Here is a 20,955-nt window from a genome sequence, read left to right on the forward strand (position 1 = left end):
TATGCATGGATAAAGGCCTTTTAGGGTAAAGGCATGGAAGGCACTGGAGTGATGGTGACACATGAGGTCTGAGAGTCAGTATAATGGAGAAGAGAGAGGAGTGAGACAAAGGCTGGCAGATGAATTCCTGGAAGTGTAGCCTCATTGATCACTAACATTCCCATCAAGTAAATATGATACCTGAATGTGCAAATGTTCAGCACAGTCCACAGAGTGATCAATAAACTGTCAATTAGTAGCTCTCTTCCGTAAAGGATAGATTTACCAGACCGGATTAAAAAAAAGCAGAGCAACAAAACTACTGGCCACCTGGTAGAAGTTTTCTCACATGGATTTGATTATTTTAAGAGAGTCGCCATTTTGCTGCATTATTATAATCTTAAAACAATGTGCTCATTTACACATAGTGTGCCTTGTACCAAAACCAAAAAAAAAACGAAGAATCAAAGAGCCAGCTATAGCACACATCTGCTGTATAACGACAAACTCTGAACTTGGATCTTCTACTGAAGAAATGGAATTAAAGTTCTCTGAAAATTCAGGTCACCGTAATAAATATTGTGTTGTTCCTCTCTGTGTCTTGTGGTGCATCAGATGGCAACATTTGCCACTTCCTTAGCACTTTTTTTCCAGAAAGTCACATTGCTAGCTCGACACTCAACCGAGTATGGATGGGATGCATGCAAGAAGCTGGCTGGATTGGAACCCAGGACCATTTGCTTCCAAGTCTAGTGTGGATGCCACTAAACCATCAGCTGGCATATAACTTATGTACTTGCCACTAAAATTTACTGCCAATCCAATTAAATGCACTGCAGAGTGCAGGAGAACACATATCCATAATTCTTTGAAAGTGGCATCACAGGTAGTTAGGGTTATAAAGAGGTTTTGACACATTGACATTCATGATACAGAGTAATGAGTACAGAAGTTAGGATATATTGAAGATGTACATGATATTGGTGAGGTCGAATTTGGAAAATTGTACGCAGCTCTGCTCACCTACCTATAGGAAAGATGTAAATAAGGTTGAAAGAATACAGAGAAAATTTACTAGGTTATTGCCAGGACTTGAGGACCTGAGTTACAGGGAAAGGTTGAATAGGTCAGGACTTAATTCCCTGGAGCACAGGAGAATGAAGAAAGAATTGAAGTATACTAAAGTATGAGATAAAGATAGGGTAAATGCGTACAGGCTGAGGATGGGTGAGACTAAAACTGGAGATAATTGGTTTTGGGTGAAAGGTGAAATACTGAAGGGAAATTTTTTCTCTCAGAGTGTGATGAGAGCATGCAATGAGCTAACAGAAGTGGCGGATGGGGGTTTGATTTAAGAGGTTTGGATGAGAGGGATATGTTCCATATGCACATCAATGGGACTTGGAAGAATAACAGCTCAGTGTGTATTAGATTGGTCGAAGGGCCATCATGCTCTATGACTCTTAAAAGCCACCAAGGGAAAATCTGGATCTGGATTCTTTTCTCTCCAAAGCATTTGCATACAAACTTCACTTGTCAGCATCAATCCTCTTCACTCTAGTTGCATCTCATGGCATCCATGAACAGATTTGAAATTGGAATGGAACTGGTGAAAGGGACTTCGGTAATGACACTGGGGAGAAATTGATTGCTTGTCAGTACAAGGAATTTTTAACTGCTGTTATTGCAGTCCTTCTGCTATTTGCCATGATCATACATTCATTGATCTTAAGGATAAAGATACTTAAACACTACAGGCAGCAAGTTTGCAAATCAATGTGCAATTGATCCCCACATCATTGAGTTTAAATAAGTAATTTGGGCTTGGTTTGTTGTCACATAGTGAAAAGCTTGTCTTACATACAGTTTGTCCAGGGTCAACTCATTACACAGTGCATTGAGGTAGTACAAGGCAAAACAATAACTGAACATAGAAAACAGTGTAACAGCTACAGAGAAAGTAAGGTGAAAGATCAGAGGTCGATTGCAAGGTCACGAGTCCATCTTATTGCCCATAGGGAACCGTTCATCATCACTACAAGGGTAGAAGCTATCCTTCAGCCTGGTGGTGCATGCGTGCCTTCCGGCTTTATTATTTTCTCCCCAAAGGGACAGAAAAAAGAATGTACAGGGTGGGTGAGGTCTTTGATTATGTTGACTGGCTTCCAGAGTCGATAGAGGGGAGGTTGGTTTCTGTGATGTGTTTTAACTAAGGCCACAACTGAAGTTTCTTACAGTCACATGCAGACCGTTTACCATACTAGGCCACAATGCATCCAGTAATAATGATGTATTACTTTTTTTAAAAAAAATATTACATCTGGCAATTGGATACTCCAAATGTGGCATTATGGTTTTGCTGAAGTCAGATTTGTCAAAGAATATTCCACTAGGTGAGTAATCATTTTGCTTATAGCACCGAGCTGGAGGACTGGTTAAGCATTATGCGTCAGTACTTGCCAAACTAAAACAACTCAAATTCTAAGGACAATTGATAGAATTCTTTTTTCAATCTCTTGTGTTTTTGCATTTGTATATTGTTGTTCACAACTTCAAATTATCCCAAAGCTCTTAACAACCAATAAGAATTGGGTAGATTTTACAAGGAGTAGAAATTCCCACAACCAGGAATCAGATGACGACCAAACCCTTAATGATCTTGACAGGGCGAAATTCTGAGTACACTCCATGCTCTTGTTTGAAGTGGAACAGAATATTTGTATTACTTAAACAGATATAGTCTCAATCCAGAACATCTAAAAAGACAAATGTCAAGTGCCAACCTAACCTTTTTTGCTCAAATCCTAGAATGAACTTGAACCTATTAACTTCTGCCCCAGGAGTACAAGTGCTCCCAATTCAGCTTGGTTATAATAATCCACAAAGATGGCACATTCAATTACTGGGACGGAGAATGATATTACAGCTTTCTGATTAAACAGGAAGGGTACTATAGGACCAGAGACTTGGAGATTTGTTAATGCAGGATGTAGGAGCCATATATCTATTTTCTGTCATGTGGTAGAAACAAATGAGAATAGTTACATATTCTCATTCTGCAAGTAGTTTAGTGGAGAGTGAGCAAGCCAAAGGAAATGATTTTTTTGTTGATTGTTAATTGGAACACTATCAATATATATACACACATAAAATGGTAATTTAGCTTGACCACTTAGTTACACTAACTGGGATTTTATTGGAACTCTAATTAGATCGCTAGTTTTGTTTAAATACGTTGATTCAACCATTGACTTCGTCGCTTTGCTAATTTGAACGTTATATCATTAATTTAGTTTCGTTAGCTTTTCCATCGCTACAAGATCATTCATTATTGCTGGTTCTGTAATAAAGGATTGAAAGTACCCTTTTCAACTTTGGAACTTTGTTATTTCAAAGCCTGTCATACATTGTCAATCTCCTGGCTTAGTCTTTCAGTGGTTTTGGTTTGTCTTAAGGTAATCACTACATTTTGTCAACAACAAAAAAAAAGTTACACCCAAATGACCACCTGTCTACTGCAATGGATTGGCAGGGACCTGTTGGCGAAATTGGAATTGCAACACTGAGAAGCCAGAGCAGCTTGTAGCACATAAACAACCCTTTTATTGATTCATGCTGCGTACGTGTGTTTTGAACAGAGTTTTGAATGGTCAGCGCTTCTTGCCCATTGGGGACTGTTGCTCGATCGTGTGGTGTTTGCCTGAGGTTTTGTTGCTTTGTTTTATTGAAGTGCTGAAATATTCCAGTTGGCAATGTTTTAATTTGAAGGCTGTTGTGGTTTAAGGGTTATGGATACACAGAGTTTGATTGCTGACATTTATTGAATCGAATATCACTGGTGCTAAAGACGAACAAATTGTGAGTGGCACATCCAGAGAAAGTAATGAATGTATCGAAGCATGGACTTAGCACCAGCAACACTGCTCTTGGGGCTTGGAAAAAAAGAAACTGAAGCCAAGCCAAGACAAGACTAATCTAATCAAAGTCTGCAAAAAAGTACAAGACCAATGTGAAAAAAATTAAAGGTTTAATACCAAAAATTAATGATCTTATAAAAATTAAAGAAAATGCCTTACAAATGCAATCTCATGTTGAGGACCCAACTAATCTCTGAAGCTGTTGCTAAGCAACATCACATGCTCATCTTATAACTTCCCAAGCTTGAGCAGGAAAGATAAAATTGATGTTTTTCAAGCATTGATCACTATTGAAGCGTATTTATAGGTGATGCAAAACAATGGTTGAACACATTATATTCAAGGTCATGTTGCTGCAACAAGTGACTAGGTCTCACTTTCCATCAGAGGTTTCTCCAATTCCAAGGCATGTTTTGACTACACAGACAGGAGAAGACCCAAAGGATGACCTGGACCTGAGCGAGTATGCATGTAATGCCAGTGCTCAAAGTTCTGTGACAGGCACAGCATCTTCTGTATCTGATACCTTCTCTGCATGCATTAGAGGCCAATAAAGCAGAGGCTCCGGAAAAGGAAAGAACAGCTTATGCCGTAGGGAGAAATTGCCGTGTACATGGTTAAAGTTTGTGTGCTAAGGGCTTCAAGTGCAGCAAGTACTAAAGGCGATCCAACAGGACAGTCTGATGGTGTGAATTCTTAAATTGAAGAGACAGAGTGTTACGTATTCAGGCAACAATAAATAAATGAGGTAGGCAAGGGTTTATATAACAAATAACATGTTTATTAAACACTGAAAACAAACCCCCCAAAGTAAACAAACACTAACGTAACCGGAAATCAGCTGCTGTGCGGCAGCTTGAACAGTTCTTAAAGCGAATGTTGCAAAAACAGTTCTTTAAAGTAGTATTGCCAAAGGTTCGAAATGCTCACAGTCCATTTAAGAGAGAGGCTTTTTAAGACGATTTAAATTCTCTTTCACGTTGCTTTGCTTCAGTCCCCGAAGTCGAACTTCTTCCCACGAAGAATTTACGAAACGAAACGACTTAAAGACACTGACCTTTCCTTTATCACATTGTCCTCAATCTTTTCTGCTATTCCACAGAGATTAACATGAGAACAGTCAACGAATTCCTTCTGAATAAAGGTTAAACAAGGTCGAACCCGTTTCACCGTTGAAAATCGGTTCTCCTCGATCTTTAACTCCCGAACTCCGATCTTCACTCTCCACTGATTCTCAACTAGCAGTATTGTAAAGAAACTGCTGGCAATGACCTTTTAAACTTTAGGCATTAGATTAAAAACTTCATCCTTCAACTAAACTGCGTCATCACATTAAATCACACAGTGGCATGAAGTCAACATGGCAAATTGCGCCACGATCTGCCCCCCCCCCACAGGGTGGGGTCTTCCTTTTATAACCTGTAAAAAAAAACCTGTCACATAATCTCTACTGGCGGGAAAATGACGTCACTCCACCATCACAAGACCATTACCTCAAGTCCAGTATAGCTTCAACCCCAGTCACGTGACAAGGGTACCACTGTCATGTGTCACGAGTATGTAACAAGAGAAACAAAGCCAATGTTTATGCATTTGTTCAAGTGTCTGTGAATCATAAGAGAATCTTCAGGGTGCTTACTCTCAGCCTGCACTAATGAGGCACTCCGAACCCATGTCCATATTTACTTACAGCAGGGAAGCAGTCTTGTTTTGAATGATAGGTGTCAGAATAGTATTATTGATACCATGAAGAAACAAAATTAAATAATAACCCTATTGGTACAACAGCAACACATTTAATCTTAGCCGAAAAGAGATACAAATCTCCAAAGGTGATGCACTGCAGTATCATGCATTCATGAGGGCTTTTGAAAATAGTGCTGAAGGCAAGACTGATAGCCACAGCGACCACTTCCATTTTCTTCAGCAGTACAGTAGGGGTCACCCGAGAGAACTTGTCAGAAGTTACCAACATGTTGACACAAAGGAAGGATATGTAAAAGCTAAGGCTTTATTACTACAGGAACATTTTAGTATTGAACAGACATTTTTGATTTTATTGAGAGGCAAGATTACTATGCACTGGCATTTGGGAATATATAGAATATACAATTTTGCTCTAAGACTAAAGAAAGCAGCTTTGCCACTCCTGTGGCCAGTGTGAGAAGTAAAGCTAAAACTGAACCTGGAACTAATGGAAGGGAAATGGTCTCATCAGCCAAAAGGGTTTGTCTGTTCTGTGAGGGTGAACATACAATGGGTTTGTGCCCTCTGCTGGAGGAAAAGGCTCAGAGAGAAGATGGCCTTCCTAAAAGAAAACGATGTCTGCTTTGGCTCTTCCAGCAAGATGATGGCACAACTAGTCGGCCCTCCTTATCCGCGGGTTCCACATATGCGCAGATTAAACCAACCACGGACCAGGAAAACCCAGTTCTCTCTCCAGCACTTGTTTGAGCATGTACAGACTTTTTTTGTCATTATTCCCTAAACAATGCAGTATAACAACTATTTACATAGCATTTACTTTGTACTAGGTATCATAACTAAGTTGGAACTGGTACATCCGTTATTATTTAGCATCAGTTAGTCAAACGTTTGTCTTAGTATATATTTTACCTTTCTATGTATATAAAACACTTAAGAAATGTATGTATTTCAATAATTAAACCACTGCATTGCTTAATAGTAATTGTAGCTTTCATCAGGGCAGGGCCTTTCACATGCTCCATTATTCTCACTTTATCCTTTAATATTGTGCCGATCATTGACTGACTGTAGCCCAACGTTTTTCCAATGACCGATGGTGTTTCACCTCTTTCTGATCACTATTATTTCCACTTTATTTTCAATCATGATTGTTTTCCGTCAACGGAATAGAAACACTGCAGACGGGGGGGGGGGGGGGGGGGCAGTTCCGAGCTCCACCAGGTCCTAAAGTCCACTGCACTGAGACAGGTTAAATAAGGGACTTGAGCATCCGCGTTTTTTGGTATCCACTGGGGGTCCTGGAACCAATCCCCCGTGGATAAGGAGGGCCGACTGTATACCAATGGTGAAGATAAACCTCAAGAATAACTTTTCCAGTACAACTATATTGAGCATCTGTTCAGCATTGTGGAAAAATGCCCTTGTGGCATCAAGGAGTCCCAGTGAAACTGAAATCAAGAGGAAAACTCCCACAGGCTGGGGTAATGAAACCCAATCACAGTAACACAGCCATTTGTACAAGGATTCTGCAGGTGTTAACCATCCTCAAGTGGTTTTATGAGTGCGTTCCTCTTGTCATAAGGCCAGAGGTAGAGTTGATGGAACATACCCCAGTCCTCATTGAGGGGTCAGAAGTGGAAAGGGTGAAGAGTTTCAAGTTCTCGGGTGTCAATATCTCTGAAGATCTATCCAGAGCCCAGCATAATGATGCAATTATCAAAGCAGCAAGCCGGCAGCTATATTTCATTAAAAGTGTGAGGAGATTTGGTATGCTTAGCAAATTTCTACAGATGGACCATGTAGAACTTTCTAACTAGTTATAGGACTGTCTGGAATGGAGGGGCCACTGCACAGGATTGGAAAAAGCTACAGAAGGTTGCACACTTAGCCAGCTCCATCATGAGCACTAGTCTCCCCAACATTGAGGACATCTTCAAAGACGATCCCTCAAAAAGGTGGCACCATCATTAAAGACCACATCACCCAGGACAAGCTCCTTTCTCATTACTACCATCAAGGAGGAGGTACAGAAGCCCGAAGACATACACCCAATGTTTTAGGAACAGCTTCTTCCCCCCATCAAAAAGTTCAAAGGAACAGCTAAACAAGCCTGACGCATTTTGGAAACAATTCCTGTGGACTGATGAAGTTAAAATAGAACTTTTTGGCCGCAATGAGCAAAGGTATGTTTGGAGAAAAAAAGTTGCAGAGTATCATGAAAAGAATACTTCTCCAACTGTTAAGCACGGGGGTAGATCCCTCATGATTTGGGCTTGTGTTGCAGCCAGTGGCACGGGAAACATTTCACTGGTAGAGGGAAGAATAAATTCAATTAAATACCAGCAAATTCTGGAAGCAAACATCACACTGTCTGTAAAAAAACTGAAGGTGAAAAGAGGATGGCTTCTACAACAGGATAATGATCCTATACACACCTCAAAATCCACAATGGACTACCTCAAGAGGTGCAAGCTGAAGGCTTTGCCATGGCCCTCATAGTTCCCCGACTCTAAATATCATCGAAAATCTGTGGTTAGACCTCAAAAGAGCAGTGCATGCAAGACGGCCCAAGAATCTCACAGAACTAGAAGCTTTTTTGCAAGGAAGAATGGGCGAAAATCCCCCAAACAAGAATTGAAAGACTCTTAGCTGGCTACAGAAAGTGTTTACAAGCTGTGATACTTGCCAAAGGGGGTGTTACTAGGTACTGACCATGCAGGGTGCCTAAACTTTTGCTTTGGGCCCTTTTCCTGTGTTATTTTGAAACTGTAAAAGATGGAAATAAAAAAGTAGTCTTGCTTAAAATATTGAAGAAACGTGTCACCCCAGAAAAGAGAAACTGTTGTGTTTGACTGTGGAGAGACTTTTCAGGGAACATCATTTCATGCTCAGCTTTTACGGGGACCAGGCCTTACAAGCTCACTGACTGGAATCAAAAAGAGCCAGATTCAGAAAAGAGCCAGTGGTGATCATAGTAGATATTGAATCAATGTTTCATCAGGTTGAAGTACCAATGGAAGATGCAGATCTGCTGAAGTTTCTCCGGTGGCCTGATGGTGACCTCAGTGAAGATATGGTGGACTTCAGAATGGTGGTACATGTCTTTGGAGCAACTTCATCACTGAACTGTGCCAACCTTGCCCTTAAGAAATGCACAAAAGACAATGAAGAACCAATACAGCTGCACGATAAGGTTTTGCAATCTACTTTGATGACCGTCTTACATCCGTGTTCGCTGAGGAAGAAGCAGTAACTCTCTATTATGACCTTGTATCCATTTGCGCGAAAGGTGACTTTCAAACCAAAACAGATAAGCAACAGTATGCTAGCTGTGACACTAGAAGGCATCTTCTTTAGACAGATTCCTTTGCTAATGCACTTTGACGCTTTATAGCAAGATGAGGACAGGTTCATGAACTGCGCTCTGATAACGTGACGAACTTTGTTGGAACTGAGCAAGAGTTGTGAAAAGGCATTGAGAAGTGGAATCATTCACAGATCAGTGATGTCCTTCTTCAAAAGGGAATTAAGTGGATTCTTAAACAACCCCTACCATCCTTCCCCAGCTGGTTCATGCCATCGAGGAACACGGGGGAGATTGATCAGGTCTGTGCGAAAGGTCCTCAATTCCACTATGAAGGCACAGAATTCTTTGTGAAGTAGAGGCTATTATCAAGGTCATCCAATAATTAAAGTATACTCCGATCCCATTGATTTGAAAGCAATAGCATCTTGCATCTGAAGACCTCACCTTTCTTATCACCAGGAGAGCTCTAAAAAAGGAAGACATTTACACTCATTGTAGATGGTAACAGGTCCAATACATGTCAAATTTGGTTTGGAAATACAGGAGTGTAGTGATGTGCTACATACAGAGCTAGAAAAAATGACACGCAGTCAAGTCAGTAAGTCGTTTCGAGACTAATTTATTCAAACTTCACGGCGCTGGCTTTTAATCCCCAGTTCCCGCCCTCTCCGGGCAGAAATGATGTCAGAGGTTCATTACCACAGTCTCTTCCCGTGCGCGGGCTATTTGTGAGCCGGTTTCTGTCACACAGGTTGGGACATGGTAGATAGCAGTCTAGTTACATATTCCCATTTCAACCGCTATTTAGTTTAGTGGAGAATGAGCCATGGGAAATTATATTTTGACGTTGATCATTAATTAGAATGCTATGAGTATGCTTAAGTACGTATAGAACTCTAGTATTGCTGGTTACGCTAATTTAGTCCAACTGCTTAGTTACGTTAATTGGAATGCTGCTAGTATGTCTAATATGGATGGTTTAGTTCGACCATTCAGTTACATTAATTGAGACATTATTGGAACGTTAGACAGCTAACTTTACTCAAGTACATTGGTTCAACCACTAATCTCGTTACTTTGCTAATTTGAACGTTACATTGCTCATTTAGTTTCATTAAGTTTTCCATCTGTACAAGATCATTGGCTTTGCTGATTTCATAACAAAGGATCGAAAATACCTTTTTCAACTTCGGAACTTTGTTAGTTCTAAGCCCATCATAGTACAGATCTCCTGTCTTAGTCCCTCAAGTTTTGATTTGTTTTGAAGTAACTACTTCACATCTTTGCTATTTGATTTTTGCAAATTGAGTTAAAAAAATTAAATGCATCACAAATAATTGGTGGGCCAGATGTGCTCTGCCCTTGACCCCTTCACTCTAGTATAAAAGTTAGTCGCAGCAACCACTTGCTGTCAATATTAAGTATATGGCACTTGATTACTCACAGCTGAATAACGCTGAGGGCTTCCACCTCAATATTGTGCAATCAGAAAAATTGAACACTGCAAACGTTGGACTGCAGATCAGACATACTGGTTATATTTCTCACTATGGGGATGGAACCCAGTACATTTTCCAGTTCACATCAGCGTGGGTGACGCAAGTGGTTGCAAACCACTCTGGTGCAAAGCATTTTTAGGCAACAAATGCCACCAATGCCACACACACAAATTAAATAAATCTCAAGAAAAAAAACTTTAGAAATGCAGTATTGTTACAGCAAACACCCAACAAGCGCAAACAGCAAAGTGTGATACAGTTAAGAGGGAATACAAAAAAAAACTTACCTGGTAACTGAAGCAGATAATGATAAGGCTCGAGTAGAATCTGTTCTGAAGATACTTTACTCTCCATTGCTCTCAATTAAAGGCAAGAATGTTAATCTGCAACACATCATGTAGACAAAACATTATGATGGTATAGGACACGACCACAAACTTTTTCAGAAAATTTGTCAGTTTCAGTTACATGACACAACTTGGCTGCAAAATACCATTAAGATTTAGAATGGCATGACATCCCTCCAGAAAAATGCAGTTTATTAAATATATTTATTGGTATTAACTAAAACATTCCTACCACCCCTACGCATTAATGAACAATAAAACTAGAATAATAAAGGGCAATTTTTTGGCATACAACTAAAACAGAGGAAATTATGCAATTTGTGATTGGAGAAGTATTTGAACATGTACCAATTTTAATTCCAGGATTTTATTTATTTAAATGTGGAATGTGGAACAGGCCCTTCCAGCTCAACAAACCACACTGTCCAGCTATCCACCTATTTAAACCTAAGCCAATTGCAGGGCAATTTACAATAACCAATTAACAAACTAACCCATACATTTTTGGAATGTAGGAAGAAGTCTGAATGCCCAGAGCAAACCCATGCAGTCACAGCGAGAATGTACAAACTCCTTACAGACAGCACCAGGATTGAATTCTGAACTTATGAGTTGCAAACGCATCTCACTAACTGCTACGCTACCATGGTGCTAATGACAACACTGATTTTGACAATTTACATAGAATGTTGTGCAGATCTTTTAACCTACTCTAAGATCAGTTTAACCCTCCACGCTCTATTTTCCCATCAACCACGTGACTACCTGAGTCTCTTAAATGTCCCTAACTATCTGCGTCTACCACCAACCTTGCAGTGTTTCACACACTGAGGATAAAAAAATCACCAATGACATCCACCCCTACACTTTCTTCCAATCACCTTAAAATTATCTCGCATCCTCCCCTCTCCCCCCCCCACTATATTATTCATTTCCATCCTAGGAAAAAAAGTGTCTAGCTAGCCAATTGATCTACGCCTCCTAGCTTGCATACATCATTCAAGTAATCGTTCATCCACCTTGGTTCCAAAGGGAAACGTCCTAGCTCACTCAACCTGTCTTCAGGAGACATGCTCTCTAATCCAGGCAGCGTTCCAGTAAATCTCCTCTGCACTCTCTAAAGCTTCCATATTCTTCCTGTAATGAGGTGACCAGAACTGAACACAATATTCCTCTGTGGTCTAACCTAGATTTTATGGAGCTGTAACATCACCTCACAGCTTGAGCTTGATCCTCCTAATGAAGGCCTCATTACCGACGCTATCAAACTGCGCAGCAACTTTGAGGGACCTATGGCCGAGTACCTCCACACTGCTAAGAATCATGCCATTAACCCTTCACACCCTGCAGAACCCTGTATTCTGCTTTCAAATTTGACTTCCAAAGTGAATCCCTTCACAGTTCTCTGAGTTGAAGTCCATCTGGCACTTCTCAACACAAGTCTACATCCTGTCATTGCAACAGACAAAAATTTTCTACACTATCCACAATTTCAACCTTTGTATCAGCTGCAAAGCTTAGTAACCCACTTTTCAACTTATCACAAAGAGCAGATCCCTGTGGAACACCAACAGTCACTGACCTCCAGACAGAATATGCTCCATCTACTATCATCACCTGCCCTCTCTGGGCAAGCCAATTCTGAATCTGCACAGCCATGTTTTTGTGAACGAAACCAGTCCTGCCAATGAATCACTATTAATTACATCATTTCAACTTCTAGCTCTTCAGTCTATGCTAGGTCTAACCAAACTGAATGCAAGCTTCAGGATTAGTGTCCATTTTCTACTACGATTCAATACAACCCATTGTTTACACCAGCTCCAGCCATTTCTCTCTATTCATATTGCTTACCTTGGAAAATGTTCTTAAGTACACAAGAACGCTTTTGCATTTCATTCAGCACTGGCAATCTATTTCAAACGGTGCTCGTTCTTGCAGAAACGTGGCTCCAGGACAACATTCCATGCACCTTCCGTCTACAGGCCATGCCACTCAGACTTGCCTATATTAGTTTTTTTGTTTTTCTGTTATTATAATTACATGTGCTACATCTACCTTGCGCTGTGTGTGACTGCTGGTACTGTGTTTTGCACCTTGGCCCCTTTTGGCTGTATTCATGTGACTGCTTGAATGACAATTAAACTTGAAATTATTTGTTATCCACCTGTGAGCAGTAGCTCCTGGCTTGTCACATGATGTTGATCTTAGATGTGATTGTGGTCAGCTATGGCCAGCCTTTTGGGGACTCAGCTGCACCACACAACTGCCTACCACCCACAGTCGAACGGGCTAGTGGAGCGTTTCCACCGTCACCTGAAGTCGGCCCTCATGGCCCGCCTGCGAGGAGCCAACTGGGCGGACGAGCTTCCCTGGGTCCTACTCGGCATCCGCACAGCGCCCAAGGACGACCTGCACGCCTCGTCGGCCGAGTTGGTATACGGCGCGCCCCTGGTCGTCCCCAGGGAGTTCCTACCAGCCCCAAGGGGGCAAGAGGAAGAACCCGCAGCAGTCCTGGGCAGACTACGCGAGAAGCTCGGTAACCTGGCCCCCATACCCACTTCACAGCACGGGCGGCACCCGACCTGCGTACCCAAAGACCTACAGAACTGTAAGTTTGTGTTTGTACGAAGGGGCGGGCATCGGCCACCGCTGCAGCGGCCATACGAGGGGCCGTTTATGGTGCTCCGGAACAACGGGTCCACGTTCGTGCTGGACGTTGGGGGGAAAGAGGAGGTTTTCACAGTGGACCGCCTCAAACCGGCCCATGTGGACCTGGCGCAACCGGCCGAGTTTCCGGCGCCTCGGCGCAGAGGCCGACCTCCCAAGCAGGTTCTGGCCCAGACTGTGGACATTGGGGGGTGTATCGCCGGTTCTGGGGGGGGGGGTTATGTGGCGACCCATTTCCTAGCGTATCCGAACCGACTCACAATTAGATAGCCTACGGGGGTTTGCGAGCACAGAGCTTTGGAGCCTCTGCGCCATGGGGGGCCGGTTGACAGAGGCTTAAAAGTGAGGCTGAAGTTTTCGAATAAAGTTTTTTCCTTCGACTGCAGTTACCGACTCCGTGTCGTAATTTTAGCGCTGCGTGTAGCACACCGCTACATGATCACAATCCTCCCTGTGTTATTGTTTTGAAATCATTGCCAAGCTGTGTGAGGCAGTCCAAATTTGTTCCACCAATTATGCTAATCCTGGTTCCAGACAGGAAATGGACTGCAACACTTTAAAATATGACATTCAATACACAAAATGCTGGAGGAGCTCAGCAGGCCAGGTATCATCTACAGAAGAGTACAGTGGATGTTTCAGACTGAAACCTTCATCAGGACTGAAGGAAAAAAGATGAGGAGTCAGACTAAGAAGATGTTGGGGGTGGGGGAGAATAAGAGGAGGAAGAAACAAGGTGATAGGTGAAACCGGGAAGTGGAGTGGGGCAGGGATGAAGTAAAGAGCCAGAAGTTCACTGGTGAAAAGAGATACAGGGCTGGAGAAGGGGGAATCTGATAGGAGAGGACAGAAGACAATGGAAAAAGGGAGATGAGCACCAGGAGATGATGGGCAGGTAGGGAGAAGGTGAGAGGGAAAAAGGGAATGGGGAATGGTGAGAGGGGGTGAGGGCATTACAAATAATTCAAGAAATCAATGTTCATGCCATCAGATTGGAAGCTACCCAATTGGAATAAAAGGTGTTGCTCCCCTAACCTGAGCATGACTCCATTGCTACAATAGAGACTGCCGTGGACTGACATGTTTGAATGGGAAGTGTAATTAAAATGGATGGCCACCAGGAAATCCTGCCTTTTTTGACAGATGGAGCACAGGTGGCGGAGCAATCTCCCAATCTACGTCAGGTCTCTCCTATATACGGGAGGCCACACCGAATACAGTAGATTACCCCAGGCTCATAGGTGAAGTGTCACCTCACTTGGAAGGACTGTTTTGGGCCTTGAATGGTAGAATGACAGAATGGTAGTGCGGGAGGTGGTGTAGCGGCATGTGTAACACTTGTTCTGCCTGTAAGGATAAATGCCATGAGGGACATCAGTGAGGAGGGACAAATTGACAAGAGAATCGCCTAAGGAGCAATTCCTGTATAAAGCAGAAAGTGGTGATTTGGGGGGGGGGAGGAGAAGAGATGTATGCTTGGAGATGGAATCCCGTTGGAGATGACAGAACTTGCAGAGAATTGTATGTTGGACCCAGAGGTAGGTGGTAGGCGAGGACAAGAGGAACCCTGTCCCTAGTGGGGTAAATGAGGATAGGGTGAGGGCAGATGTGTGCGCAATGGAAGAGATGCAGTTGAGGGCAGCTCCTTTCTTTGAAGGAGGCCATTTCCTTTGTTCTGGAATGAAAGGCCTCATCCTGAGAGCAGATGCCACAGAGACTGAGGAATTGAAAGAAGGGGATGGCATTTTTACTCGTAACAGGATGGGAAAAGATTTAGTCCAGGTAGCTGTGACAGTCAGTGAGTTTGTAATAGACATCAGTAGATAAGCTGTCTCCAGATAGAGATTGAGAAAGGGGAGAAGGGGTTGGAAATAGACCAGGTAAACTTGAGGGCAGGGTGGAAGTTGGAGGCAAATTCGACCAGCTCTGCACGGGTGCAGGAAGCAGCACCAATGCAATAAATGTTGAATAGGAAAAGTTGGGAGTGATACCAGTGTAGGCTTAGAACACACTGTTTCTCATAACTGACAAAAAGGCAGGCATAGTTGTGACCCACATAAAGGAAGTGGGAGGAGCTGAAGAAATTGAGAGCAAGGACAAGTTGTCAGATGGAGGAGAGTGAAGGAGGGGAACTGGTTGGATCTGGTGTCCAGAAAGAAATTGAGAGCTTTGAGGCCTTCCAGATGAGATGTATAGGGACAGGACATCCATATTGAAAATATATCGAGGCCAGGAAACTTGAAATCAGGGAATTTTCCTTCACCCCTCCCAGTTTCACCTTTAACTTTGTTTCTCCCGGTCTTGGCCCAAATTGCTGTTGTACTCTTTTCCATAAATGCTGCCTGGCCTTTTGTGTTGCTTGCATTCCAGCAGCTTTTCTCGTGTTTGCCAATGAACTTATTCCTGTTTGTTTTCCCCTTTGCATCCAATTTACTCTGTTCAGCCATTAGAGGCTTTAATGCAACTCTGTAAAAGTCTGTATAACCAATCTGCATCAGCAAGCATTAATAAGTTTGTTCATACATCTGATTATACAGTGGTGCTGATCTCCCCAACACCTAACCACTATTACTGAAAATAAATTCTACGGACTAGCTGGTCGACTGATGCAAGTCTTCCATTCATGATAACAAAACTAAGAAACCGATTTTGGACCTTTGTAAGGTGAAGTCAAGCAAACGCAAGACCATAAGACATGGCAGCAGAATAGGCTATTCAGCTCTGCCATGCACCTATGGTCATTGAAAGGTCTGCAAGGAAAAGAGAGCACGTCAAATTCTCAGCTGTCAGCATTTCAGAGGATCAACGTGCTGGATCCAGCAGAAAGATACAATCTGAAGGCACACCAGAATGACAAACTTCTGCAGGTGTATAGTGCAACGCATTCTGACTGGTATGGAAACTCCAAAGCACAGGAATACAAAAAACTATACAAGGGTAGTGAACTCGGCCCGTTCCATCATGGGCTTAGCTCTCCCCACTGAAGACAATTACAGGAAGACCACCAAAATCAAGGACCCCTCCCCCCAAAAATTTGGGCCTTGCCATTGATGCTGCCATTAGGCAGGAGCTACAGGGAGCTGAGGACCCACACTAGGGTTCAATAACACCTTTGTTTATTCTGCCATCAGGTTCTTGAACAGTCCTAAAAAACCTCTGACACCTCAGATTTTTCTCTTAACTTGCACTGTCATATTTATTTTTTCATGCATGTATAATTTATGTTAATTGAGTTTTAAAAAAATTGTTATCTTTAACATTCTGCACAAGGAAAGCTTGTTTCCTCATGACATTTAAACATGAATTTGGAACCAACTTTAAACTGGTAAAGAGGTACCTTTCACCAAGATATTATAAATTGCTTTATGATTAAACTATTTGAAGTGAGGTAGTTTTTAAATTTCTTAATTCTATAGAAAGCAATTTATGACGTTAAATGATGTACCAAGTTGTAATAACTTGTGAGGTTTTTCTCTGATCCCTCAAATTATTGGCCAAATCAAAAACTACCTTCTCTACCTTTTGTCCATTTCATTCCAGCATTAAAAACTTAAAGATAAATTTATTGAAAAACTATACTATATACAACCTTGAGATTAATTTTCTTGCAGGCACCCACAGGAAAATAAAGTACAACAGATCCATGAAAAAGTGGTTGCTGAGTTCAGGCTTTCATATTCCGTCCATTCCCCGTCCCTAGTTCAGAGTCCCAACCCTCCATTGGCCAACTAAAATCAAAAAGCAGACTTGCTTCTAGTGAAAATCCCTCATGAAGAAAGTCCTCTCAATTCCCTGCAGCACCAGAAGTAGATATTCTGATATTCATGTCTAGTGTGTAAACAGGTGCACACTACTTTCAAAAACATTGACTGGTATGCACTGTGTGGAGTGTGGGTCTGCAATATTTGTAAGGTGGACCAACATGCAGGCAGAACATCAGAATAATATTGTTTCTCCCTTTAAATTTGTTACAGATGTTGTACAAATGTTCAGGTGCTTCAAATCGCTTTTGAGGATTCTGAAATGATGGAGAAGCAGAAATATTGAGGGCCACTTCAGAGCTGAAAAAGAGCATCTCAATATATAGTAATCAATGGTGGGCAAGACACGAGAGTACAAGATGGGAGGAATTAGACACCTGGTTCCCTTAAGCTAAGTTTCAAAATCATTGCCAATTTGCCTCAGACCTCAACCCCATGCCATTCCATTCTAATTTCTATTAGCAACTTTAAATATTTCCAACAAATAAGCCTTCACAACCCTCCAAGGTAGAAAATTCCAGAGCTTCACTCTTTGCAAGCTCTCAGTTTTAAATTATAATTCCCTTATTATATTCCCTCATTTGATTCTTCCACAAATGTAAATCTCAGTACCTACCTAGTTAGGACCATGTTTCAAAAAGATCACACCTCATTCTCCTAAACTCAAAAGACAGGAAACCACAGGACAACAGTGTAAAGAACATAGCTGAATGATAAGGAAGAGAAGCTTGAAAGGCATATGTACCAAAGAATGAGAAAGTAACAGAAAATAGTTTGTGTATTAAAATCTATCATTTAAGACATTAGAGACAAGCAGCCAAGAGAATGGACCATGTGGATGGCATGGACTGTTGTGTACTTAAGCTGAATTGTGTGCAGAATAGATATGAAATCTGGGGGTAACTCAGGCATGCACAGATTTCAGCAGTGAATGGACCACGAGTGATGGAAGTGGGTGCTGACCACAAACTTTTCTGGGTGTCAATTAGAGTGACCAAAAGAGAACAAGAGCCAACAAGATGCCAAAGGTTAATCTAATAACTCAACTGTATCTTGATAAACATCAAATTGCATGTTGCAGCAACAATGCTGAATTAAACAATGGATAGGCAAGTCCTATGACATGGAAGCAGAGCTGGAGACCAAATTGGATGCTCCTATGAACCCATTCGAATAACGGATAACATGCAAATGAGAAAACAGATACAAGCCAAGGACTGATCCATTGGGACTTGTATGCAAAGTATAGGATTCAAAGTACCTTTTAAAAAAAATTAGACCATTAAAAACACAACTGAAACAAGAAGCATGACAGCCAAATAAAAAAAAATCAAACTGGAAGGATTTGTAAAGTGAACCAAATCTTTGCAAGGGAAAGTGATTTACCAACTATTTGCTTTTAAAAACAAATCTTCTGATGCTGGAAATCCAAAGCAACACACAAACTGCTGGAGGAATTCAGCAGATCAGGCAGCATCGATGGAAAAGAATAAACAGTTAACACTTTGGGTTAAAGCTCTTCTTCAGGACGGAAAAGGAAGGGGGAATATGCCACAATAAAAAGTTGGAGGAAGGGGAAAGAGGCTGGCTGGAAGGTGATATGCGAAGTCTGGTGGGTGGGAAAGGTCAAGGGCTGGAGAAGAAAGAGTCTGATAAGAGAGGAGAGTGCACAACTGGAGAAAGAGGACCCGGGGGAAGTAACAAGCAGGTGAGGAGAGAGAGGTCAGAATGAGGAATGGAGGGGTAAGCAGGAATTTGTTCACCAGGAGAAATCAATATTCATGCCTGGCACACCAGGAGCATCGGACACAATTGACAACCACAGCAACTTTAAAATCACTTTTAACATCCACCCCTCCCCCCAAATCCTTTAAAGCAGTGGTTCCCAACCTTTTCTATGCCCCACACCCCTAGGAAATGTTTAATGTTTGCACCCCTACAAAATATCACATTTGAAGATGAAGCCTAATTTCTAATTTTTGAAGCACAAATTGAACCACATATAATACTGTGGGTGAACAAACTTAAAAAAATAAGCTTTTAACTCAGTGCATAAAATGCAAATATAAATTGAGCAATTAATTTCTAATTTATTCAGAAAAAATTGTAAACAGTAAAATCAATCCTAATTGTGAACATAAAATTCAATGACTTCTTTGCTCCTGCTTCTCATTCATGATTTTGTCAAAACGTGGAACTTTCTTGCTGACTGCGATCCGCAGGTCTGCCTGTGGATTCAGGCGATTCCTAGATTTTGCCTTGATTGACAAAAGAGAACTGAATCCAGATTCACACAAGTATGCTGTTGCAAATAGAATGAGGACACAGAGTGCTTTTCCACCAGGTCTTGGGAACATATCCAGTGCTGCACACCAAAACTCCTCCGAAGTCTTGCTTTCAAATTACATTTCAAGAGCTCGATTTGTCCACAAATCAATAAGATATTCCTTCAGCTCTTCATCATCTGACATTTTCTCCAAATTGTAGGAATATGGATTCATTATCCATTCTTCTGAAATCTTCAGGTCTCCAGCAGCAAAATATCCATCAAATGATTCTGACAGCATTTCCAAATGGGCCACAATTTCTTCATGCACAGCAGGAGTTATGGATCCAGCATCATCAACCGTCTCTTCTGGTGAAGGAAAATTTGAGAGACTGCTTCTTTCCATCCTTCAAAGTAGTACCTTTTCATTGAAGGCATTCAACTTTTCATAAGCCTTCAATACGTTTATCCCTTTTCCTTGAAGAGAAACACTCAGGTCATTCATACGAGTGAAAATCTCAGCTAAGTAAGCCAGCATTTGGGCGAATTCCTGTGATTCCATTGCCCCAACCAGATCACATTCATACTCCTCCAGAAAAACTTTGATTTCTTCCCAGTTCAAAGAAGCCGGTTAAAGCTTGTCCTCGTGACAACCAACGGACTTCTGACTAAGTCAGGGATTACCGCTTTAATCAACCAGACACGCCTATAGCAAAGTATCGCGAGAAATACGCTTCCAAATATTATATTACGATTTTATCTGCGGTTACACCAAGATAAATCATCAGGTGGGAATGCTACGGGATCACGATGTGACTTATTAGGCTACTCTCTACTGAATTTACACACCTATTTCCGATGATTACCAGAGATATGAATTCCCATCACACGATTCAAAGTCCTCAGTGCTAACCATGATACCTCAAACTAACACTATTCAAAATTATCAACAATTCAAGAAAAAACCTCAAGAGAAAAAAACCTTTGAAATTCAAAAGCTTCTTTAATGCACTGAGACAAATATGAATAAATGACTTCAGCTGCTTTTTATCAAAATGCGGCTTTTTAAAATTTTATAATTGAATAATTTACCTACTGTCTGTGGGTTTGGTTTTAGCACTAAGTCGTTACTTGATGGTTGATTCGGGATGTATAAAGATTTTGGCATTATGAGATGATTTTTAACTCAGATGTAACCTTCTAGCTAACATTGATGAGTCTCAACTCTGAGGTGTAACTTCCCAGGTAACACTGATGAGAATCCTCAATGCTGAATCGAACAGCGGGAGACTGGAGTGTGCTTGGGACAAACGTTACCTCCCGTCTCCCCCATGCTCCTCAGTCCTTTGCATTATATATGGGGAAGTCAGTGGCAATGAGAGAGGTGTTTGATTGGCTGAACAAAGCGGAGATAAACACGGGATTGGCTGAGTGAATTCAAGTGACAGAGGGAGACACAGTGCGTGTGAGCAGAGGCGACTGGCAAGCTGAGAGGCCCTGAG

General features: G+C 41.6%; 1 protein-coding gene across 3 annotated transcripts in view; it reads right to left on the bottom strand.

The window, feature by feature from the left end:
* Window positions 1-20,955, bottom strand: part of ggps1 (geranylgeranyl diphosphate synthase 1) — a 72,549-nt gene that overhangs the window by 32,218 nt on the left and 19,376 nt on the right. For all 3 annotated transcript variants that reach the window (XM_059982171.1, XM_059982169.1, XM_059982170.1), the window contains exon 2: window positions 10,697-10,792. Coding sequence is in view for 1 of the 3 variants with exons in the window: in XM_059982169.1 (XP_059838152.1) it covers window positions 10,697-10,763 (67 nt within the window). In the remaining 2 variants the exon portion in view is untranslated. The remainder of the gene's footprint in view (window positions 1-10,696; window positions 10,793-20,955) is intronic.

Source organism: Hypanus sabinus, chromosome 10 (genome assembly GCF_030144855.1).
Source record: "Hypanus sabinus isolate sHypSab1 chromosome 10, sHypSab1.hap1, whole genome shotgun sequence".
In the NCBI taxonomy this organism is placed as follows: domain Eukaryota; kingdom Metazoa; phylum Chordata; class Chondrichthyes; order Myliobatiformes; family Dasyatidae; genus Hypanus; species Hypanus sabinus.